General features: G+C 42.0%; 1 protein-coding gene across 2 annotated transcripts in view; it reads left to right on the forward strand.

Moving 5' to 3' along the window:
- The first annotated feature begins 2,050 nt into the window (after positions 1–2,050).
- The window catches only part of ZBTB40 (zinc finger and BTB domain containing 40), a 51,707-nt gene continuing 28,470 nt past the window's right edge, over positions 2,051–25,287 (forward strand). For both annotated transcript variants that reach the window (XM_089660048.1, XM_089660050.1), the window contains exons 1-7: positions 2,051–2,206; positions 7,076–8,113; positions 10,834–10,967; positions 15,131–15,338; positions 20,147–20,298; positions 20,679–20,871; positions 23,056–23,192. In XM_089660048.1, coding sequence (XP_089516174.1) covers positions 7,120–8,113; positions 10,834–10,967; positions 15,131–15,338; positions 20,147–20,298; positions 20,679–20,871; positions 23,056–23,192 — 1,818 coding nt within the window. In that variant the 5' untranslated portion in view covers positions 2,051–2,206; positions 7,076–7,119. The remainder of the gene's footprint in view (positions 2,207–7,075; positions 8,114–10,833; positions 10,968–15,130; positions 15,339–20,146; positions 20,299–20,678; positions 20,872–23,055; positions 23,193–25,287) is intronic.

A 25,287-nucleotide genomic window follows, 5' to 3' on the forward strand; every position in this document is an offset into this window, starting at 1 on the left:
CATAGTGCCAATCACAGATCACTAGTATTCTGAACTGTCACGAACTTAAAGCGGAGTTCCAGCTTTGTAGCTGCTGACTTTTAAAATACAGCCACTTACATGTCCCACAGTCCAACGGTGTCCTCACCACCGCTGGTTTCACTGGTCATCTTCTCTCCCTGGCGCCAGCATCTTCATTGTAGGCACCCCGCTGTGACTGCTTGTGGCTTCACAGCTGGGCGCCCACTGCGCATGCGCGAGAAGTGCTGCGCTTTGTGAATGGCCCCGTTGTCTTCTGGGACCTGTCACATGTCCCACAAGACTACAGGGAGGGAGGGCAACTTCCGCTTCCAATCGCCTATGCCAGAGGTAGGCAACCTGCAGCTCTCTAGCTGTTGTGGAACTACATTTCCCATGAGGCATTGCAACATTAACGGAGTTACAGCTATGACTTACAGAGGCATGATGGAACTTGTAGTCCTGAAACAGCTGGATAGCCGCAGGTTGCCTACCCCTGGCCTAGGCAATTGCAGCAGAAGTGGGAGCAGGTACCTGTGAAATTCGGGAACCTGCTCCCCCAAAAGTGCCAATCCTTAATGGGGAGCGGGGGACAAATCATTAAAGCGGAACTTCCCCTTTTGGGTGGAACTCTGCTTTAACCCATTCTTGACAGTTCAAAGCATTTCTGGTGCAATGATCTTCATTATACCAGCAATAAAAGTGTAAAAAAAATCCTAATTACCCCCTCAGAGTGGTGCAATGGTACTATGGCAACACTGAACTACTCTGAAGAAAGCATTTTAATTTTTTTTTAATAAATAAATAATAATGTTAAAAAAAATGTTTTTAAATAATATATTGAATAAGAAATTGTTTAGTTTTTTTTTTAACATTCTGTCATCAGTCAGTGTCAAATTCAGGTACCCGCTCCCCAAAGGTGCCAATCCTTAATGGGGAACAAGGACATAAAACAGAATTTCCCCTTTTGGGTGGAGCGCCGCTTTAAAGTAGCACAGTGCTGAATAACAAACGATGGCCTGGTCCTTGGGGGAACCTTCTGGAGCTGAATACATATATGAAAAGTGCTCACACTGTATAGAACATAAACTGTTCCATCTCCCACTGTGCTAACACCATAGGAAAAAGTGTCCCTGCACATCACCGCAGCATTACTATCATGGCTGCCCACATGTTGGCCGATGACAGGGAAACATCTACTGCCCCTGCTTCCTCTTTACTGGCTGTTGTAGTTTAAGTGGCGGGATGAGGTTTCGCACGTTGGTACTGACTCCGAGTCACTCAGCGGACCTCGCTGCGGGTTGTGATAGGTTAGCAGGTAAGAAAACTGGGACTTTGCTGCTGGTAGTGATTGCTGCGGATTGTGATTGGTTGTCAGGCACGAAAGGCGGGAATTTGCTGCGGTTTGATATTGCTGCGGGTTGTGATTGGTTAGCAGGCACGAAAGGCGGGACTTTTCTGCGGGTTGCGATTGATTAAACTGGCATAGGAGGCGGGACTTTGCTGCGGGTTGTGATTGATTGATTAATTAAGGAAGCACAAGAGGGGGGACTTTGTTGCCCGTTGTGATTGATTAAACTGGCACAAGAGGCGGGACTTTGCTGCGGATTGCTATTGATTAAACTGGCACAGGAGGCGGGACTTTGTTGCAGGTTGTGATTGATTGATTAATTAAGCTAGCACAAGAGGCGGGACTTTGCTGCGCGTTGTGATTGATTAAACTGGCACAAGAGGCGGGACTTTGCTGCGGGCATTGGCTATGATTGGTTAGAGTCTTCCTCCCTGCGGGAGCCGGGCGAGCGGAGTATCACATAATCATCACGTGACACTTTCATAAAATATATTTTTTTTCCCTCCGCCCAGGAAGTTGAACCTCACTTTCCCGCATCAAAACTTTATTGCTTCGCCCAGAGGGTGGAAACTCCTTCCCCTAATACCTTTATTGCTCCGCCCAGGGGGTTGGACCAACTTTTTTTTTCCTCCTGAATAACTTTATTGCCCCGCCTAACACAAACAGCCTCCGGTTCGGCCGGCTGGCACATGCGCGGAGTACGTGAGGGCTGCTTCCGGTACGTGTGACGGCGGCCGAGGTCGAAGGGGAAGGCTGAGGGGGATTCGGGCCTAGTGTGGGACATGAAGGAGCAGGAGGTGTGACAGGAAACCGACACCGGAAGATAAACAGAGCGCTGTCACTGGGAGAGCGGAACCGGTGAGTGGGGCGGAGGGCAGTGCCGGTGCTGGAACTGACTACTCCCTGTAGAGGACTAGGCCCTGCAAGAGCTGGAGGGCTACAAGGGCCAGCATGGCCTGCCTGCACCTCCTGCTGGACGGGCTCGGCCTGCTACTGTCGTGAATGAGCAGATAAAAGCCAGTACTGTGCCTGTTAGTGGTCAGGTGTGGGGGCAGGGAGCCCAGTGCTGGAAGGGATGGTGATTATTATTGATGGAGGAGCTCCAGCATGCTGGACCTTCGCAGAGAGACTGACAGGGGTCTCTCCTGTGTATGGAGACACTTCACTCCTCATGTCATCTGTTCAGCCTCCTCTGGAAGAAGACAGCTCACAATGTAAACATTACCCCCCCCCCCTCCATCTGTGACATGTTGGCCTCATTACTCTCGCACTCCCTGACCTAGGATCAGCATGCAGGATGACAGCTCAGACGTTGCTGGCTGCATTCTTGTTCCAGGTCAGGGATTCCCCAGGATCAAGATGACAGCCCCGGTGCCTGAGCCTTTAGGCCTCATCCACTCTGGTTTATTGTAATTGCTGTTTCTCCCAACCGGAACAAAAATCAACCTTAAAAACGCACCTGAGGGCCGAACAGAAGAGCCCACTTGGGGGAGGCTCTGCGCCCCCCCCCCCCCCCCGGCCATCCCAGTGGCAGAATGCAGAGTTTCTCCGGCATCCTCCAGTCTCGAAAAGGCATTTCACACCCATGGGAGAACGTGACAGCAGCATGTGCCATCCGACACGAGGGCCCCTTAACTCTACGTTGCCCCAACTTCACCTCAGCACAGGTGCCGGCACCAGCAGTTTAGCATGCCCCCCTTCCTGGGCCCGTCTGAACACGAGGCGGACGCCATTTCCACCTAGCGGCTACCTGGTTGATTTCAACAGTGGCATTTGCTCAAAGATTAGGCCATGCATGTATAAGGACATGCTGCTATCATCCCGCTGTTGTTTTTTTCAGGCTGTGGTTTGGCTTTCTTGTAAAAGCAATCCTAGCAGCTAATTAGCCAATGGATTGCTCTTATAAGCAGCAGGGGGGGGATCCCCTTCCATGGCTATGCACAGGTTCTCTCATCCTAACGGGAGATCTAACTCGACAGCCAGCTGACCATACAGCTAATTGGGGACAGGAATGGCACAATAATCTCTATGGTCTAAGAAACCAGAAGCAACAAGCCTTTGTTTACATCCTGTTTTGCAATTGTAAACGAACCCTTAGTGGGTTGAAAAAAGCATCAGGGCATACCGATCTTGGTATGCTCCAAAGCTTTTAAGGACAGAGGAATGATTGGGGTCTAATAGTCCCAAAATCTCTCAGTAAAGGGAATCTGTCACTGTCTATTGCTATCACAGGATATTTACATTCCTTGTGATTGCACAAAAAAAAAGAAATTAAAGAGACAGTGGAAAAAATGGGGAAAAAAAATAGTGTCCATTTTCCCTTGTGTTCGTGTGCAAATGTGAATGCACATGTCAGTCCTGCACGCATATGTAAACAGAAATCACACCAAACAGCATAGTCTAAAAGCATTTTTTAAAGCATAGTCTGTGAATAATAAAATGTACATAGTTTGTAGCTGTTGCATAGGCTTGCTCAAATTTTACAGCGTGACATGTTTGGTATCCCATTACTTGACGTAACATCGTCTTTTATATTTTACCAAACCGTACGGGTATTATATTGTGTTTTTGCTCATTAAAACTCATTAAAGTGTATTTTTTCCCAAAACAATGTGTTTAACCACCTGCCCTCCAGAGGATTTACCTCCCTTCCTGACCAGGCCATTTTTGCAATATGGCGCTGCATTACTTTAACTGACAGTCATGCAATGCTGTACATAAATGACATTTATGACATTTATGTCTTTTTTTTTTTCCCACTAATAGAGCTATCTTTCAGTGGTATTTGATCACCTCTGCGGTTTTTTTTTTTTTTTGTTTTTTTTTGCGCTATAAACAAAAGGCTGAAAATTTTTTTAACTTTTTGCTATAAAACATATCCAATAAAAAAATTTAAAATATCAAATTTCTTTATGAATTTAGACCAAAATGTATTCTGCTACGTCTTTGCTAAAAATAATCCCAATACGTGTAAATTGGTTTATGTAAAAGGTATAGCGTCTACAAATGGTGGTGTATATATACTTTAATTTTTTTTTTCTATACTAGTGGCAGTGCTCAGCGACTTGTAGCGGGCATTCTAACACTGGGTGGGAACTGACTAACTGCCACTGACCTCTCCAGGGACACTAATACAGTGATCAGTGCTAATAAAAAGCACTGACACTGTACTAATGACACTGTGCAGGAAGGGGGTTAACATCTGGGGAGATCAAAGGGTTAACTGTGTGCTGTTTTACTAGGGAGACATGCTGTTTTGTATCTCTCTGAAAGAAGTAGGTCCATGCTGACAGAAAAGAGACCTGTGTTGTTTACATACAGATCCCTCCTCTCTCAGCTTTCCCCTATGATCACCAAGTGCCGGCTGGGACCTGGTGATTGATATCCCTAGCAGCCAATAGTGGCTCGAGTAGGGCGGTGCGTGCACCCTCTACCTGGAAATACAAATCACGTGTATATATACGTGATTCTGCACAGCCCTGCTGCCCTGTAGCAGCGTTTCTGCTATAGAGCGGCGGGCAAGTGGTTAAGAAAACCACTGAGCATATACTGTTTGATAAAAAAAAAAATGCAACACCCGCCATTTTTTTTCTTTAGGACCTCGGCTTTAAAAAAAAAAATACATAATGTTTGGGGGTTTAAAGTAATTTTCTAGCAAAGAATACTGATTTTCACAAATCAGACAAAAGTGTCAGAAAAAGCATGGTGTTAAAGTGGTTAAATTGGCAAAATGACATTTCATTCACATCTAACTACCTCCTCAGTGGAGCTGTGGTTCCGTGCTCAGCGCTGACAGTAGGCGAGCTCCAGTGCTTTGCCAAAAAATGTAGCGTGTCTGCCTATATCTGCTCACTACACCAGCATTGTGTAAACAAGGCACAAAGAAGACAGTGATCACATTATGAGGTGATCATAAAAATCTCTCAAAAGCAATTTTGAGAGAATTTTCTGCTGAGATGTTTTCATTTGGCCTCATGCACACGGGCGTTTGCTTTTCTCCTCTGAGTGCCAGTACTGCTGGCAGAAGAAAAGCTGCTTAAAAAAACACGCCTAAAGCCACATATTGCCACAAATCTAGGTACATCAAGCGTTTGAGCGTTAATGGATTCCATTGGCCAGAATATTCATTTATTCTGGGCATTGACATGCATTAATGCTCAAACACAGCCAAAATGCGTCAAGTGGTTTTTCTGCTCTGAAGATCATCTGATCGTGCTTTTAATTTTTTTTTTTTTTGTTTTCTTCAGTCTGTAAATGCTGGTGTTCCTCACAGTGAATACATTTTAAATGGTATTCCCTTGAAGCTGGGGAGATATAAACTGTTTTGTTCCTATGATGAGAATTGCAGTCCCTTCAGACACATTTCCTCTAATTTCCTGTTTAGATTCCAAGACAGGAAGTGATGGGAAATCACCCCAGTGGGACAGAGACAGCAAAAAAAATAACCCCTTCTTTTACTCCATCTAAAACAGAAAAGGTTTTGGCTTTACATACACCAATGAAAACAGTAGCATCCCTCCATGATGATATGAAAGACCACTTGACTCCAGGTAGCTGAAAACCATGTGATATTTGCTTAAATTATATGTAAACCCTCACCTTGTAAAACAACTTCAGTGTAAAATAGAAGTGAAGGCAAAACATTTGTGTATAGATATAAAAACATTACGAATACATATTCTCCCTTTTTTTTTTTTTTTTTTTTTTTTTTTTTTTTTAAGAGAAGAGCATAGTGACTGGCAGGAACAGCAGGGATTTCTTGCAAAGGAAGCAATACAAAGAGGATAGGATACTTTTACAGGTACATGGTACAGCAGGCACAGATCAGGAATATGAAATGTTGGGTTTACATATTCTTGAAAGGCCATCTCCAGGTAAAATAAAAATACTCCCCTGCATGGGTCAGCCCCTGCTTGGGGTAAAGCCTGCTTGGTATACTCGCTGTGGAACGTAAGGGGGTAGTCCTCTGCATTTTGTAAAGAATGATGCTTAATCCTGTCTTTTCTGATCCTCCCCTTCTTCCACTGTCCCTGACTCCTCTCTTGATAGAACAGAGCCTTGGGGGCAAGATACACCTGCTCAGTTTTGAGTGTATTGTTAGAGAGTTTATTTTTTTGGGAGAGTGCATGTGATCAGCACAGGGCCAACCAGCACTGTCCAGACAGAGGGTCAGGGGTCCTGCAGTCTCATAGGACAGTGTGAGGGGAATGAAAGTTTCTACAAGCTTTAACCAGTGCTCTGCTGGATACTGATAGAAGTCACAAGACTGCTCTAACTACTGATGTTAATTTACTAAAATAATTGCATTTCTATGTTCTGTGGGATGCCAACCAGATATAGCAAATACAGGGTCCTGGGTTTAGTAACAATTTAATTGCTTGTACATCTAGGGGGCTGCAGAAAACCGCTTTATTTGCTGGTTCCTCCACTCCCCTAGCAGGCAGCACTCTCCCCTACACTCTGGGAGTGGGATTGTCCATCAGTGGTCTCATCAGGGCTGTGAATGCAGAAGCATGGGGGAGAAGACGCCATGGGTACCTGTTTTACAGCCTAATGGGAGCCTGCAGGATTGGAAGCTTGTTCGTGGTCAGATCCTAACTTGTGTGGCCGGTTGGGTGGGACTATAATGTTGTTTTAGTGTCTTTCAGCCTTAGACTGTTGTTATTGTGCTCTAGAAAATTATCATTTTTTATTTAGCGGGTTTTATGTGCTTTTTTTTTTTTCTAGGTAACCTCAAGAATACATAATATAATACAGATTATATATAAACAATGGAGCTTCCAAATTACAGCCGACAGCTCCTGCAGCAAGTCTACACATTGTGTAAAGAGCAGCAATTTTGTGACTGTACAATTTTCGTTGGTACATTGCATTTCCGAGCTCACAAACTTGTCCTTTCTGCTGCAAGCCTCCTCTTTAAGTCTTTACTGGAAACAACAGAAACAATTTCTATAGATGCCTCTGTTGTATCGCCAGAAGAATTCTCTCTGCTGCTGGAGATGATGTACTCAGGAAAACTTCCACCTGGAAAACACAACCTGACAAAAATTATTACTGTGGCAGACAGCCTTCAAATGTTTGATGTTGCTGTGAGCTGTAAGAACCTCCTGACAGAGCTTATGAATCATTCTGCCCAGAGTCAAAAGGTGAAGGATGTTTCCATTAAGCCATTAACCTTGGTTAAACCTGAAGCCAAGCCTGCAGTCCCCAGGAGCAATGTCGTAAGTGAGACTTTTGCCATTGACAAGATGTTACTGCCCATGAGTACGGGAGGGACGTCTGTAGCTTCCGCTCCTGAGAAGCGAGCGGCTGATAAAGTAACAAAGCTCATTTCTTCTTCTAAGAAGCTGGACGCTAATGGGAACCTGCAGACCACCAATCCTGCACCTCCTGTGTGCTCTACAGAACAATTTAAACCACAGCAAGGTTCCAAAGGTGTTAAAGGAAAGACTGATTGTGAGATCGGGCCTTCAAGTGTAGCAGGACCACCAAGCCCTGCACAGATAGATACTGAACTATCATCTGAGGGGTTGGATAAGGAGTTGTCTCCTGCTAAGGATGAAACTGTACCATTAATTCCACCAGTACAGCAAGAGACCACTAATCAGCTTGTATCAGAAACCGTAGTAGGAGAAACTACAGATTCTGCTTTAGGGGATACTTGTACTGAAACGACCCCAGAGTCCTCAGGACAAGATGGTACACTGCCTCAACCAGAGGAGAGTAGTGAGCCTGCAGCAAAGAAAAGAAGACTTGATAAGCCAGGTAACGGCTAAATTCATTTTTTTTTTTTTTCGTTTTTATTTTATTTCACTGCAGTGCAATGAAACAGAATACAATATATCACAGTTTGTTTTCCAGCATAACAGGTAATATTGGAGGGAGGTTACAGGCTGTAAAGTCTGGCTGACTGTTGGGGATATTTTATGGCTGATGACTAGCCCCAAAACAGCCATTTTCCATATTAGGTGAGAGGGACCCAGTCTGCTCAGTTTTTGTCAACAGTAGTGTCCTCATGCGCTGCTAGTAGTTAAGGTGATATAAAAGGTTCAATTTTTTTAAATTAAAATAGCAAACATCTTATACTTACCTGCTCTGTGCAATGGTTTTGCACAGAGCAGCCCCGATCCTTCACGTCTCTGTTCTCGCTTGCTCTAGCCACTTGCTGATGGAGCGCTCGTGCAGGCTCACTCCATAGACACACAGAGTGTAGCTCGGCCCGACCCCACTCTCCCTCCTCATTGGCTGTGATTGCCGATGGCTCTCGACTGCTGTCTCTGAGCCAATGAGGGAGGGAAAGAGTCACTACTCTCGTGCACATCGCTGGATCGAGATCGAGCTCAGGTAATTATAAGCGGGGGAACCTGCATGCAGAAGGTTTTTTACCTTAATGCAGAGAATGTATTGAGGTAAAAAAAATGTTCTGCCTTTACAACCACTTTAAAGTAGAACTATAGGCTAATGTTTTCATGTCAGGTAGAGTAAGGGACTGTCATAACTCCTGTCAGTTTATTTTTCGCCATCTATGTCCCATTGGGGAGATTTACCTTCACTTCCTGTACCATAGCCAAACAGTGTGAGAAGATCCCTGTAAATAAAGAGAATCCCTTGGGGACCCCCAGTTTACCAGAAGTAGTGTCCCCATTGGAAGATTTCCCCTCTATTACTTTTCTGGGGACAACTCAAAATTTGGGTTTTTCTTTTATTTTCAATGATAATGGTAAACCGGACAAATGGAGAAAGTGAATCTCCCTAATGGGGACACAGATGGCAATAAAAACTGACAGCTGTTCTAATCAATCAGTATAATCAAAATAAAAAATTTAGCGTTTTAGTTGTGCTGTAAGTTTTAACACATAGAAATCTGTATGTGCGGTTACATTGACAGTCCACTATGTCAGGCTGGGAGAAGGGCCATCATGAAGCTGGTTATTAGAAGCAAGTGAATATTTTCAGCTCTACCTAGTGTATCTGTAAGCAAAACTTTTATTTTTTGGATAGCGTGGGGAAGGATTAGAACTCTTTTTAGGTTTTACTGCCTTCAGAGACTCTGCTGGAGAAACAACCTTTTTACCAAATTTTTTTGTCTTGTCCTCATGACAGGAAATGAGGGGACATTTCAAAACAGACAGTGGCAAAAACAATTTTTTAGGTTAAGTAGGGGGATGCTTGAACCTCTGTCAGCTTTTTATTGTTGTCTGTTACCCTGCTGAAGATTTTTCCCTCACTTCTTGTTTGGTAAAGTCTTGCTTCAAGAACAAAAAGTGAAGGGAATCTTTCTCACAGAGCCCTGGACATCAGTAAAACCTGACAGGTCTCTATCTAAAACAGGGAAAAGATAATTGGGTATAGATACCCATTAAAACTGATCTCTGGGGAAATTCAAAATTACCTGTGAAGTAGAGCTACCCCCACACTCAAGGGCTGAATGCTCATTCTTGTCTAGGGTACCATTTAAAACGAAAAAAAAAAAGTTTTACTTATCTTGTCTTTCGCTTCCTGGCAGCCGATGCTCTCCTCTTCCTTCCGATGCTCAAGGTTGTGGGCAGACCCTTGCCATCCTTACTTACAGTGCTGGTCCTTCTACTGGTACTGCATTGTTTGTTGTGACATCGGAGTGTGACTGTTGGCTGGAGCACCGAAGAGAAGCAGCTTCGGGGGACCGGAGAGGAGGAAGCCTATGGGAGCGAGGGATAGGGTAAGTAAAACTACATTTAAAAATACTGTGGACAAAAACGTGCATTTAACCCTTGCTGTGTGGATGGAACCCCCACTTCAAGGGTAGTTCAGCTTTAGCAGCACTGCATTTAGGAAGAAAGCAGGGCAGACTCCTAGAACTCTAAGAAAACTGTTGTATCTATAGATCCTTTTTATTACAAATAAAGTATTTTAACCTTCAATATGCGTTAGGGCTGAGATGTGGGATGAAAAGTTTTTTAGGTCCAACTTTCTCTGGGTGAATAGAGTGCACCCCTGTGTTCATGTGTAACCACCTTCAGCAGTTTCAAGACACCATTTACTTTCAAGTTATCTAAACATTTTCGTCAGTTTGCTAAGGCTGAGTAGATCAGACAACAATACCTAAATAGTTGCAGATATGGCACAGCTCCAGGGCTAGAAATGATATTGCATACTCCAGTGCTGCCATGTTCTGGCACTATTCACCAAGGATTGTCCTTTTCTCCAACCCTTCCACCTCTCAGCAGAGCTAAGGTCAAATGTAACCATAACATTTTTTTACGGCATGTGCTACTCTCTCTATTATAACATGTAAATACAGAGACCCTAGCTTTAACAATGGGAAAAAAAAATTAAAGATTTAAAAAAATAACACTTCTTTGCTTCTTTAGTGTAGCAGTGTTTGGTGACTAATAGAATTGCACTAAACAGACATTGGTGTATGACTTTAAAAATAGGATAATTGCCTTTCTTTTTATTTCCATGCTTGTTCTTTGTTAATAGTGCTTGATGTATGTTATGTTTAGAGTCGGAAAAAACATCGGGTGAGTTGGATTTTCTTATCCGTTATGAGAGTATCTTCAGCGAGGCACTCTCAGACCCCCAAAGTGTTCTTGAAAATCTGAAAAAGTGTGAAGATATCAAAGAGGCTGAAAAACAGGTGAGTGTGCTATGGATGGAAGAAGGGACCTCTCTGCAACTCACTGGGCCAAATATAACAAACAATAAGTAGTAACAAGATCAGAGTGTTGCCCAAAGCAGCTAGTCATGTTCCATGATTTTTGGATAAAGCATATCAGGTTCAGGTGGTTGGACATGCTTTTTATATTTCTATATTTCCTTTGCTGCTGTTTACATTGAAGTATCTGATGGAATGTATGCTCTTGTAGTTGTGTGATTGCAGTAAATTGCAGGTTGTAGCTGAAGAGCAGGGCAGGGCCTGGTCACAATTATTCAGATATGCCGGAACAGCTGTCAGTCATTCTCTAGCAGGGCTGTACAGGGGAAGTCAGCCTGTGATATAACAGAATGACAGTGGAGCTGCAAGCAGACCACCTGACAACTTGTTTGCAGCTGTGGTCAGTTTTGACAGAAGACCAGAAGTAGGGCTGGGTGGAGGGCAGTGGCAGGGTCATATTTTATTAACTGCAAGATATCAAAAAGCATGCACTATTATGAGGGAAAAAGTATTGTAAATGTAGTTCGTATTCTAAAGTTAAAGTAAGATTCCAGACTAAACCTAACCAGTCTTAAAAATGCTTCCTTCCCCCTTGTAACGCCTATGCTGACTAACCTGTGTAAAAACGATGTGTACCTATTGTCAGTCCGCAGTGGTCTGGCTATGTGATTCCCTGCGTCAGCCAGCAGGGGAGTGGAGAGCGTACTCGACAGCTGCTGGGAATGCCTGGGAGCCTTGACATCACCCATAGGCTCCCATGGCCCATCTGTTGGCGATTCTTCCTCTTGCTTGTGGCTGCTGACTGATGCAGATTAGCCGGGTCACATGACCGGAGCTCGCTGCAAATAGGCGAGTATTTAAATCATTCCTACACAGGTTAGTCAGCATTGGCATTAGGAGGGGGAAGGGAGCATTTTTAAGATTTACGTTTTTAGCTTGGAAATCCACTTTAAAGAAGTGCATTTTCAGACAAAGTGTATTCTTTTTAACCCTCTTCCGCTGACTTAACAGATCTCCTCCGCCACAGATGCGTATATACCAAGATCCACTGCTGCGGCCTCCTGTATTTTTTTTTTTTATTTTTATATCCAGTGCTGCAAATCCTTTCTCCCTGTCCCTGTGCATTGGAGCCCCATAGAAGTCTATGGGGCTCATCTCCCTGGTCTTCTGGCCAGTAGAGCTCTGAATGGATCCTGAAATTCCCTACTGGCACTACACCAAGTGTTAGGGAAGAAGGAAGTCTGGGACTCTGTCCTTGATCTCCTTTTGCAGTCCACAGAGGCAACATCAGAAGTCTATCTACTTCATATGGAAGACTTGTCACCCTCTTCTCAGCCACCTAGTGGCAATAACCAATGTACAACTTCTGGCAAAAAGTATGGATCACTACTCCTACCAAATGTTAATTTAATTGTGTAGAAAAAAATCTAGAGACATGCCTCAAAACTATTTTCATTTAACATTCCAACCTTCTGGGTTTAAGAAACACTTAAAAAAATAAATAAAACTGTAGTCAGTTGCAACTGTTTTTGCAGATCAAGCAGAAGAAAAAATATGGAATCACTCAATTCTGAGGAAAATATTATAGAATCATGAAAAACACACTACAGTACACCACTAGTACTTTGCTGCAACACCTCCTGGCTTTTAGAACAGCTTGAATTCTCTGAGGCATGGATTTAACTATTGACAAAGTGTATTCTTCATCAATCCGGCTCCAATTTTCTCTTATTGCAGTTGCCAGATCAGCTTTGCAGGTTGGAGCCTTGTCATGGACCTTTTCCTTTCATTTCCACCATAGATTTTCAATTGGATTGAGGTCTGGACTGTTTGCAGGCCATGCCATTGACATTGTATGTCTTTCTTGAAGGAACGTTTTCACAGCTTTTACCCTATGGCAAGATGCATTATCATCCTAAAAAATGTCATCATCACCAAACATCCATTCAATTGATGGAATTAGAAAAGTGTTCAAAATCTCAATATATACTTGTGCATTTAATGACGGTCATCTCCCCCGTACCTTTACCTGACATGCAACCCCACATGATCAGTGATTTGCACGTTTTCCACAGGCAGTTGTCTTTAAACATTTCATTGGAAAGGCACCAAACAAAAGTTCCAGCATTATCACCCTGCCCAATGCAGATTCGTGATTCATCGCTGAATATCACTTTTATCCGGTCATCCACAGTCCATGATTGCTTTTCTTTAGCCCACTGTATCATTGTTTTTTTCTGTTTAGGTGTTAATTTGGCTTTTCTGTATGGAAATCCCATTTCCTTTAGGCGATGCCTTACAGTTTGGTCACAGACATTGACTCCAGTTTCTGCCCACTTGTTCTTCATTTGTTTTGTTGTACATTTTCTGTTTTCAAGGAATATTGCTTTAAGTTTTCTATCTTGACACTTTGATGTCTTCCTTGGTCTACCAGTATGCTTCCCTTTTACAACCTTCCCATTTGATTTGTACTTGGTCCAGATTTTAGACACAGCTGACTGGGAACAACCAACATCATTTGCAACATTCTGTGATGATTTCTAAAATGTGGGCTCTTGTGAGCTACATTGGTGTAAACACAGTGTGAATAAATATTTACATATTGTGAATGATGTAAAAACAGTTAATAAAATGACTAAATTGTGTGTATGCAAAATTAAAATACTCTACACATACTCATACCAGTGTGTCACAATAAATATGATCAAAACTTGTACACATTTTTTATGATTGGTGGACTGCACGATATATACTTCGTATCACACTATTAGAAGAAATGTCAAAATCACGGATTAATTAAGGACATGTATGCAGCAGCATGATTGCATTGTCACTTTAATTTGATGTCGGACTATTTTATATATTTATTTTATTCACATATTTGATACTTTTATATTGAAATTGTCAGTAGAGCATGACACTGTTTATTGATCACATTCTGTGATGATTTACCTTTTTGAAGAAGTTTTATAATCCTCTCCTTTTGTTTCAACTGACATCTCATGTTAGAGCCATGATTTATGCCAATCAGATTGGTGCAACAGCTCACCAAGGTGTGCAAACACTTTTTTTTTTTTTTTAACTGCAGACTAATTAGCAGATGTAATCTGATGCAGATGTTTGTTTTAGAACTGCAAAGTACATGTTGATTCCATAATATTTATCTCAGAATTGATTCCATATTTTTTTCCTCTGCTTGATCTGCAAAAACAATTGTAATTGACTACAGTTTTTTTCTTTCTTTTTTATTTTTTGTTAATCTTCTGGCTTTAAGTATTTCTTAAAGCCAGGAGGTTGGAATATTAAATGAAAATAGTTTTGAGACATGTCTGTGATTTTTTTTTTTTTTTTTTTTTTTTTTACACAATTAAACAATTGAATGAACATTTTCCAAGAGTGATGATTCCATACTTTTTTTTGCCAGGGGTTGTAAATAGTAAAAGAAAATTGTATTGGATCATGCTACATTGAGGTGCATTAAAGCTGAACTCTAGGAAGCTATAAAAAAAACAGATTAATGCAACTCTATAATCTTTCATAAGTGATTAAATGCAAGCAATGTAAGTATCTGAATTTGATTTGGTATCAGCCTCTTTCAGTCCCTGTATAGAATGGCTGAAATACAAGAGGAAGAAGCTGAACAAGGAATCAATCTGTTCGTGCGCTGACAAGAAGCAGACAAAAATATGTACTGCAGGGGTAACCTCTGGATAGAAGCTAAATATTTCAAAAAATAATTTTTTCTTGTTAATCTGTTAATGGAATATTCATTTTTGTTTTTGGCTGAAGGTTCTGCTTCAATAAATAGCATATTTTTACTGAAAACATCACTGATAAAAATTTGCACAGCTACCATAGGACATACAAATTCAGCAGTAAGTCTATAGGCTTTGCAGTTTCAGAAAATGTTTTGAAAGGCTCTTCGCACACTTTCATCTGTATACAAATAATAAAACTGGTCCAGCCACCTGCAATGCAGAATATGAACCAGTGCAGGTCAGCAAAAGGGTTCAACTTCAAAGTTCATGAGCCATTCTGGTATAAACACATTTTAATTTATTGCATGGAGTTGTCCAAAGCAGCAATATCGATATATCTCCAAGTATATGGTATTTTGTAACTCCATTGTCTGTGCTGCTCTGCAGGTTGTAGTAGAATGTTGCCAAGCTGAAGAGGGGAGTTCAACATTTGCCAAACTTCTGGAAAAGGTTAAGGATGGGCAAAGTATTGTCGTTGAGACGGTTCTGGCTTTGCTGAAGTTGTGCCGGGACACCAATCCAAGTGTCAATGAAGCCCTACTTGAAAAAGAGCCAACATGCAAAGATCCTGTAAAGGAAATAGATGTAGATACAGGTAAAATGAAACTCAAGTCTAAGCCTGCTGGTGTTTTTGTTTTTTTTTTTGTTTTTTTTTGTTTTTTTGGGGGTTTTTTCTAACCTGTATTTTCCACTAGTCCAGTCTTATTCAACTTATGAGTCCCACCCTTTGAAAAAGTTTTCAGGTCTCAGGGAACTCCCACTACAAATTACCTTTTAGTCACTGTTCTCTTCTCTGCCCCTTCAACGCTCAGTGGAGCGCTGGGCTGTGGAAGAGGCAGGAGCAGCTGGTTTGGGTTTTCAGCGGCACTCCGAGAGGCTGAGCTAGCTGCCGGTCCAGGCATCTGGGTAGATCCTGACATTAAAATTGGGATCTCTCCACAGTCTGGACCAGCTCTTTGACATCAACTGAAGTAGGGCCAAAAGAGCTTTGGCCGCATCTCTCCTTTTAATCACTCCTTCCCCAAGCACTATAACACAAAATTATCTCCAGTGATAATCTGAACAAATAATATATTGAAAATTGTGGTGACCCCTGACTTTGGTGGTCACTGTAGGAAAGAGATTAATCTACCACACTACTTTGTCCTCAAGGAACCTCTGACAACCTTGGATGGAATCCTGGTACAAAAATGATGCCCTAAAGTGCAATTGCTTTTTTTATTCTCTTTTTAAATGCCTCTCCAAGTTTATAATTGCCTCTCAATACTTCTCCAAAATCCTCACTGGGTGCCACACAGGTTCTTCATCAGTCTTTTCAGGAAGGTGTCTTGCATCAGTCTATTCACAATGCTGATCCAACCGACAGGTTTGGCAGGCATTTGAGCAGTACTGTCACACAATGTGTGTAGCATATGAATAATTATTAATTTGTTAGCTATAATTTTCTGATATGCTGTATAGCATTTTCTTGAGATTTTTTTTTTCTATGCAGGTAGGTTGTAAGGGCAGCTGGGGGATTGCACATAGCAGCTGAGGGAGCTTCTGTGCAGATTATAGGCTAAAAGTACGCTGTGAACAATATAGGACCTGTTGTGTCCCTTTTGCTTTCCAACAGACCCCAAGAATCCAGAGCATGATTTCATCTCAAACTGACTGGTGCATCTGAGCAAAGTTCCAGCAGTTTCTGAATCCACCAGCAGCAGCAGCTCATTGTAGATGCTTAGATGGCTGTTGAAGAGGTGGAATCTCTGTCTAAAGGATAAGTTTGCAGTTAGGAGCATGTTACACCCATATTTTAGGGAATAACATGTAACATTCTCTTATGTATTCACCTCCTGCTACCAGCGCTCCCCACTCTGTGACAGTGGGTTGGGGATCTTTTTCCCACACCAGCCGTCAAAACTTGAAAACAGCGCAGCCGATCAGGGCACTGCCCACATGGCCTCGTCATTCATTCAGTTTTCTGTGAATGACTATACTACAAGTACCGTCAGCCATTGCAGCTGATGGCTTGTAGTTCTCACTGAGCTGCGATGGTGAACTACCTTGAGCGTCTGCAGGAGCCTTGCATTGCACCCATGATCTGCTGATCATGGGTGCAACGCACTGTAGGCTTCTTAGATTAAAAAAATAATAAATACACTTTTTTTAACTTTTTTTTTTAACCTGCAAAAAATGTGCATTTATTTTTTTTTTTCAAAAGGTGAAACTATCATTTAATGGGACAAAGCCCATAGCCAGAGTGAATGAAGAGGCACTTGTTTCTTTAATTACAACAGATTTTGTTAAAAGTGTAGCGGTAACCTAATTGGCTAATGGAGCAGCTGCTTCAGTTTAGGTGGCTAAACAACAATACATGTATAGTGCTCAGCATAAATAATTACACCCCGACAGATTTGTCAGAAAACCTTTACTTTCCTTTCAGAATCAACATTTTCTATGGGACACTATACTACAAAATACTCCCACAAATGTGGGCTACTGATTGCAAACAAAATTTGTTAATTTGCACACACAAAAAAATAAGACCATGTTGCAAAAATGAATACACCCCAGTGAAAGTCTTAGAAGCAATGCTAAATGTTAGACAAAATCCTAATTAACAAGAATTCAACTACAGGTGAGTCCAGTAAGCTGGTGTATATAACGAAATGGTGCCGATCCAAGCTGGAGCTCAATGATCACCTCACCGGTATGAAAGGGGGAGCAGTGTCCTCAATGTTTCCAGGCATGTGGGTGCAATGTAAGAAAGGATGCTGCTTTAACCACTCGAATCCTATGTGAAGATGGCCTCAGCCACACGCTCCGGTCACGCTCTGTGATGTGTTTCGCCGCGCCCTCGGTGCTTGGTCACAAGAAAGGTGAAGGCTACAAGAAGATCAGCAAAGCTTTACTTAGTCAGAATACTGTAGCAAAAGTGACAAAAATGTAACAAGGATGGAACTGCAACCATCTCACAGGCTGTCCGTGGAACACCTCGACAGGAGCATCTTGTGATGAGAAGGGTTGAAAAAAAAAAAAATCGCCATTCAAGTTCACTGAAGTTCGCTAAAGAAGTAGAAAGCCAAACTGGGGTGATTGTTTCCCATGACACAATACGGCGTATACTGCAGTGGAATGGCATGCATGGGTGTCTTCCACGAAGGAAATCTCTTCTAAAGCCCCTAGAATTTGCCAGGGCCCATGCTGAAAAAGTCACCAAAGATCCATTATCTCCTGCGCTCAAGGACTCAGATCAAACAGGCGTTAGTGACAAGCAGCGTGTTGTCTATTCATCCACTTGTGATCAGAGGTTGTGCAGCTCTATCATGAAGCTGGGGAAGCTTAATAAAACTGTAGAGGAAGATGAAAGAGAGCGCACAAACCTTGCGCATTACCTCAATAAATAGTGACTAATTTTATTAATAAGGAAATATACTCACAAAATGATTGTATAACAGACATAAGTAACCATAATCCAAACGGTTACAGGTAAATCAAAACGGGGGGGTATGAAGGCTAACGCGTTTCGAAGGGTGCTCCCTTCTTCATCAGAGCTGGGTTTGGCAGATAGAAACTTCAGTATGGCAGTATTCCCATGGCAAGGAGATATTCAGCCACTGAGTGTCAGTATTACAGCAGTATTACTAGTGTCACACTAAACAGGCTGAACTGCTGTAATACTGACACTCAGTGGCTGAATATCTCCTTGCCATGGGAATTCTGCCATACTGAAGTTTCTATCTGCCAAACCCAGCTCTGATGAAGAAGGGAGCACCCTTTGAAACGCGTTAGCCTTCATACCCCCCCCCGTTTTGATTTACCTGTAACCCTGTTTGGATTATGGTTACTTATGCCTGTTATGCAATCATTTTGTGAGTATATTTCCTTATTAATAAAATTAGTCACTATTTATTGAGGTAATGCGCAAGGTTTGTGCGCTCTTTCTTTCATCTTCCCCATGTTGAAAAAGACCAGTGGGACTCTGTTCTCTGGAGTGATGAGACCGAGATAAATGTTTTTGGAATTGATTGATTCAAAACTTTATGACATTGCAAAGATGAGGAGTACAAAGAAAAATGGATGGTGCCTACAGTGAAACGTGGTGGGAGTGTCCTTCTATGGGGCTTCATGAGTGCTGCTGGTGTCGGGAGCTGCATTTCATTGATGGTATCATTAATTCACAGATGTACTGCTCTATATTGAAAGAGAAGATGCTAGTATCACTCTTTGCCTGTTGGTCGTCATTCATTTTCCCAACATGACAATGATCCAAAACACACATCCACTGTTGCATTTCTGAAGAACAAGGTGAAAGTGATTCAGTGGCCAAATATGTCTCCTGATCTGAACCCAATCGAACACCTATGGGGAATTCTGAAGAGACAAGTTGAGCATCACTCTCCATCCAGCATCCAGGCTCTAAGAGGTTGTTCTTGAAGAATGGAAAAAAACAGATGTTGCAATATGTCGCCATCTTTTGTATTCCAGGCCTAGCAGACTTGGTGCTGTCCTTACAAATCATGGAGGTCATACAAATTACTGGATGTAGTATTTTTTTTTGTTGTTGTGGAGTGTATTCATTTTTGCATGAACGAATTTGAATGAAACTGAAGACTTTGTAATCCAATTTATACTATTAACCTTACTTTCATGTAATGAGCTAAAGAATTGTTCTATAAAACTCAGTTTTGTCAAAATTTTGGAAATTGTTTTTGTGTTCAATGAGATATTGATTAAAATCTTACTTTTCAAAACGGGTGGTACTCCTTTATGCTGAGCACTGTAGACCTGTAAGTTTGCTAGCACCTGGGTGACTGGCTTAATCAGCCTGGTGGAGCTCCTGGTGAAAAGAGCTTATGGAGAAAGGCTTTGACTTTCCTGATCCTGTGTGGATGAAAAATTCAGATCCAGATTTGTGCAGATACACATAATTTATAATGCATATACTGTGTGTGTACACTGCGTATATGTACATGTTTTGTCTCCTAGATTGTAAGCTTGAAAGAGCAGGGCCCTCGAACCCCTCGTGTATTGTATTGTTACTGTCTTGTCTCATGTTCTGTCCCCCTTGCTATTGTACAGAGCTGAGCATACCCTTTGGCGCTATATAAATATGTATAATAATAATGTTTTGGTGGTTAAATAATTAACAAAATTGAGTCCATTCATACCACCACTCGGTGCATAGCAGCACATGCTTTTGTATATTGTGATGTGCTGCACTACACAGCCCTTGAAAACTAAACTGGTTGCAGGGTATGAAGAATAGAAGTGTGTGTGTGTGTGTGTGTGTGTGTGTGTGTGTGTGTGTGTTGCAGCTCACATGCATTTACACATAATATGGGCCCTCAAGCACAGCAACTACAAATCTTTTGGTTTGTGCAAGCTTTATAAATGGCCTCGTTGTCTTTTCTGTCACAGGGCCTCCAGTATTGGTGGAAAAAGAAAAGACCTTATTTGATCTTCTGATGGAACGGAGGGAAGAGCTGATCCAGTGTATTACAGAGCTCAGCCCAATCATTGAGTGCCTAGATACAGCGGAGGAGGACTTTCTTACCAACATTGAAAAAAAGGTTTTTACATTGGCTTTTCTTTAGGAAGACTCAAATATGCGTGCCTGTGTACACGTACATCAAATCATATTAGTGTTACACTTGGTATATTTGTGTTCAGGTGCAAGAAAGCGGTGTAGATACACTCCCATTCATTGTTTATTGAAGTGCTTTACCTGCACAGCATGTGCACAATAAAGTCCAATCCTCATCCACAAACATGCCTTAAATAAGTACTGTCTGTGTTTCCCTGTAGCAACAAGTCAGATTCCAACTAGCATTGTCCAGTTAATAGCCTACAACACAGGGATATGTTTTAGATTGGTGTATGTGAGAAGAGGGCACCTATATGTGTATTTTTGTTTTTGATGGTTCTTATGTAACATTGAATATATTGATAGGTGATCATTGATTGCTGTGAAGGTGGGTCACATAAGGAAGCTATGGATAAACTGTTAAGGAAGGCATCAGAAACCAAAACCCTGAGCCCTGACAGTCTCATCAAGCTTCTTCAAGCTGTTCGAGAAGCATTTCCTGACCTCCACTCATTGCTTGATCTACTGGAGCCACACAGCAAAAAGTCCAACTTCAAAGGTATAAAACAAGCCTAAAAAATGTTTTGCCTTTAACAGCAAACTTTTCCGTTTTTCTGGGCAGCAGTGAAAGTATGCATGTTGCCATCCACAGAACAATACCATGGTTTAGCAGTGTTGGCTTTCACCAGTCAGGTCCTGGCACCAGTTTTTCCTGGGTATATTATTTGGTATAGTACAGTGGATATAAAAAGTCTATACACCCCTGTTAAAATGTCACGTTTCTGTGATGTAAAAAATGAGACAAAGGTAAATCATTTCAGAACTTTTTCCACCTTTTTAATGTGACCTATATACTGTACAACTCAATTGAAAAACAAACTGAAATCTTTTAGGTGGAGGGAAGTAAAAATAAAAAAACTAAAATAATATGGTTGCATAAGTGTTCACACCCTTACACTAATCCTTTGTTGAAGCCCCCTTTTATATGATTCCAGCACTCATTCTTTTTGGGTATGAGTCTTATCAGCATGGCACATCTTGACTTGGCAATATTTGCCCGCTCTTCCTTGCAAAAACACTCCAAATCTGTCAGATCACAAGGGCATCTCCTGTGCACATCCCTCTTCTGATCACCCCACAGATTTTTCCATTGGATTCGGGTATGGGCTCTGGCTGGGGTATTCCAAAACTTTCATCTTCTTCTGGTGAAGCCATTCCTTTGTTGATTTGGATGTATGCTTTGGGTCGTTGTCATGCTGAAAGATGAAGGTCCTCTTCATGTTCAGCTTTCTAGCAGAAGCCTGAAGGTTTTGTGCCAATATTGACTGGTATTTGGAACTGTTCATAATTCCCTCTACCTTTTACTAAGGCCCCAGTTCCAGCTGAAGAAAAACGGCCCCAAAGCATGATGCTGCCACCACCATGCTTCACTGTGGGTATGGTGTTCTTTTGGTGATGTGCAATGTTGTTTTTGTGCCAAACATATCTTTTGGAATTATGGCCAAAAAGTTGCACCTTTTTGTTTCATCAGACCATAACACATTTTCCCACATGCTTTTGGGAGACTTCAGATGTGTTTTTGCAAAATGTAGCCCATCTTGGAAGTTTTTCTTCGTAAGAAAAGTCTTCCGTCTTGCCACTCTACCCCATAGCCCAGACATATGAAGAATACGGGAGATTGTTGTCACATGTACCACACAGCCAGTACTTTCCAGATATTCCTGCAGCTCCTTTCATGTTGCTGTAGGCCTCTTGGCAGCCTCCTAGACCAGTTTTCTTCTGTCTTTTCATCCATTTTGGAGGGACGTCCAGTTCTTGGTAATGTCACTGTTGTGCCATATTTTGTCCACTTGATGATGACTGTCTTCACGTGTTCCATGGTATATCTAATGCCTTGGAAATTCTTTTGTACCTTTCTCCTGACTGATACCTTTTAGCAATGAGATTCCTCTGATGCTTTGGAAGCTCTCTGCGGACCATGGCTTTTGCTGTAGGATGCGACGAAGAAAATGGCAGGAAAGCCCTACTAGAACAGCTGAACTTTATTTGGGGTTAATCAGAGGCACTTTAAATGATGGCAGGTGTGTACCGACTCCTATGGTACATGAATGTGATTGCTTAATTCTGAACACAGCTACATCCCCAGTTATAAGAGGGTGTGCACACTTATGCAACCACATTATTTTGTTTTTTTTTATGCTTAATTCCCCCCCACCCCCCCTAAAAGATTTCAGTTTGTTTTTCAATTGAGTTGTACAGTTTATAGGTCACCTTAAAGGTGGAAAAAGTTCTGAAATTATTTGTCAAATTTTTTTTTACATTACAGAAACTTGACATTTTAACAGGGATGTGTAGACTTTTTATATCCACTGTTTGTTCTCCTCAGGTTTGTGTAACTTCCTTGTGTGTGTTGTGATTTCCTTGTATGCCCTACAAATCTACTGGCAGGTCACTGTTTTATCTTAGTGTGCTTTAGCATAAGTTTGAGATTGTATGTATCAAAGATTTACGAAGAATTGTATTGGCTGTCCAAGATAGATGTTTACAGTTTGTGATCGTGTGCATAATTTACAGCAACCACACAGTTTTTTTCAAATTGGTAGAAATGAGCAATTGTGTAAATTGTAAATGTGGGAGTAGTGTAAGAAACCCACTGAGTCATTCTTTGTAAGTTGCACCAAACTCTCCTATCTGACAATGTATTAAACTGATGTAAAATATTCCACTTCTTCCTCTGGTGCAGGCAAGCTTAGTACAGCTGATTATGGAGCAGAGTTGCTGAAACAATACCTGGAAAATTTTTCAGAAGTGGTGAATGATGCTGACATCATACTTGGTGGCATTTCAGCAGCATCGCATTTAACAGACCGTGAGAAAGAGGTGAGCTTCTATTGCCTTTTGTAGCACTATGCTTTTTTTAGGGCTATTTTGCACTGACATTTGTGTTTTTGCCTTTTGACAGATGTGTATAAAACATTTTTGAAGGATCTGGAAATAGCATGTTTGTATTTTGTATTACATGAAGCAGTAGACACTTGTGTTTTGTTGCTGCTTTTGTGGTGCATCAGTCTGCTTTGGTTTTGATCCTTCATACAAATGTGTAAGCATCTGAAGTATACCCCAAACTGATATTGGATGAAAGCATTCAAAGCAGCGTTGCTCAGCCCATGGTCCTCGAAGCCCGCTGATGTATTCCTTGACCTCAAACCAGGGAAGTGTGTGCCTGGGGTCGGCAACCCATTGATTGCGATCTGGGCTTGCCAACTCGCCATCCCAGAGAGTGCATCGAGTTGTTGCCACCAGCGGGAGGAATCAGGCAGCCGCATAGGGAGTGTCGGTTCCTGTCCCATGCAAAGTGATACCAGATGCACTTCTCATGGGACCTTTTTTGCAGCCTGGAGAGTGATGCTAGCAGAAGCTGAAAGAGGGGACAAAAGGTCAGTGTATTAAACAGCTCACACACTGCGCTTTTGTAACGAGCATATTAGCACCTATAAAAGGCTTAACAACTATTAGGCTGCTTTCTCACTGATCCAGGGTTCAGCGTGTTGCACCTGTGGCTCTCCTGCAGGTTAGCTGCACTGAGCCATAGACTTCTATCTTTCAAATTTGGTGCACTCTCTGAAAGCGCTTCAAAACTCCTGAATGCAGGAGCACCACACCCGCAAGATATATTAGAAGTCTATGGCAAAGAGTAGCTAACCCGCAGGAAAGCCGCTGGTGCACTGTGCTACACCTGCATTGCAAGTAAACTGCATCACACCAGTGTAAAACCAGCCATATAGGGGGCTCAGGACAGTAAGCCCCCACCAAATCACTGGTGTAGTGTCATGGCGACCCTGCCCCATGCTCTAGGTGGCCCATGCGGCCTCCCTGATGCTTTCTGTTTTACACTTGGACAGGAGGGACACGTACACAGGTACCGATCCTCTCCATTTTCCTCTTGCAAACACTTAAAGCCGGCATCTCCTCTCCCTTCTTCTGGTATTTAGCAGCATCAGTAGGAAAATGTTAATTTTACTATTCAAAATAAAAAAAACTCGCTCTTCAAAAGATTGAGCACCCCTTGTTCAAAGGCTAAGTTCACCTTTTGTAAAAAAAAAAAAAATAATAAATGCTCATCTTTTTGCAGCTAAAAAGCATTTATTATTATTTTACATTTCAGCCTGTAAAGCATTGCACCTGTGATCAGTAGATCGTGGGTACGATGCCAGGATCCTGCAGACTCTCGGTAAGCTGTCTGGCTGTACCTCCCATACAGACAGTTACTGAAAGGCAGGAAGAATCAATGAACTGTGAGTGTGCTCACCAATGCCCTTGCAGTTCATTGAGAACTACCAGCCGTCAGCTGCAATGGCTGACATTACTTGTCATTCACAGGAAACTGTAAATAAATGATGCGATTGTGTTTACGGAGCCCCGCACAGCCACGCTGTTTTTAAATTCTGACCATGGGCGCAGGGAGAAGATCCCCCTACCCGCTGTCAGAGATGGGAGTGCTAGCAGCGGGAGATAGATGATTAGGAGTGTTACATGTTATACCCTAAATTTAGGTATATTCAATAACAATCTTCTAAAGGTGAACTTAGCTTTTAAGCTGAAAGCATTCTGTGTTTGTCTAGAATCTTATTCTAAAGCCTGCATATGCTAACCATGAAATCCCACATATTCCAAAATAGATTTTTTAATTTTTGGTGAAGAACTGGCTTTTGTTCTCTGCCACACCAACAATATTTGCTTCCTTTTGTGGGGTGATCTTTCCTCAATCTTTCTGTGGTTGTAGCAGGATGAGTTTGGCTTTTTCTGCTGAGCTGCTCTAAACCCAAAAGTAGCTTGCCAGTCATTAATGCAGTGGCTGCATTTATTTTGTTTTTTTTCCTTTTTTTCCCCAGATGATTTTATTATTATTATTATACAGTATTTATAAAGCGCCAATAGTTCACTCAGCGCTGTACATTACAAAGGGGGACAGCAC

This window comes from Staurois parvus, unplaced genomic scaffold (assembly GCF_062004578.1).
Source record: "Staurois parvus isolate SC_StPar_1 unplaced genomic scaffold, SC_StPar_1.0 ptg001200l, whole genome shotgun sequence".
NCBI lineage: Eukaryota > Metazoa > Chordata > Amphibia > Anura > Ranidae > Staurois > Staurois parvus.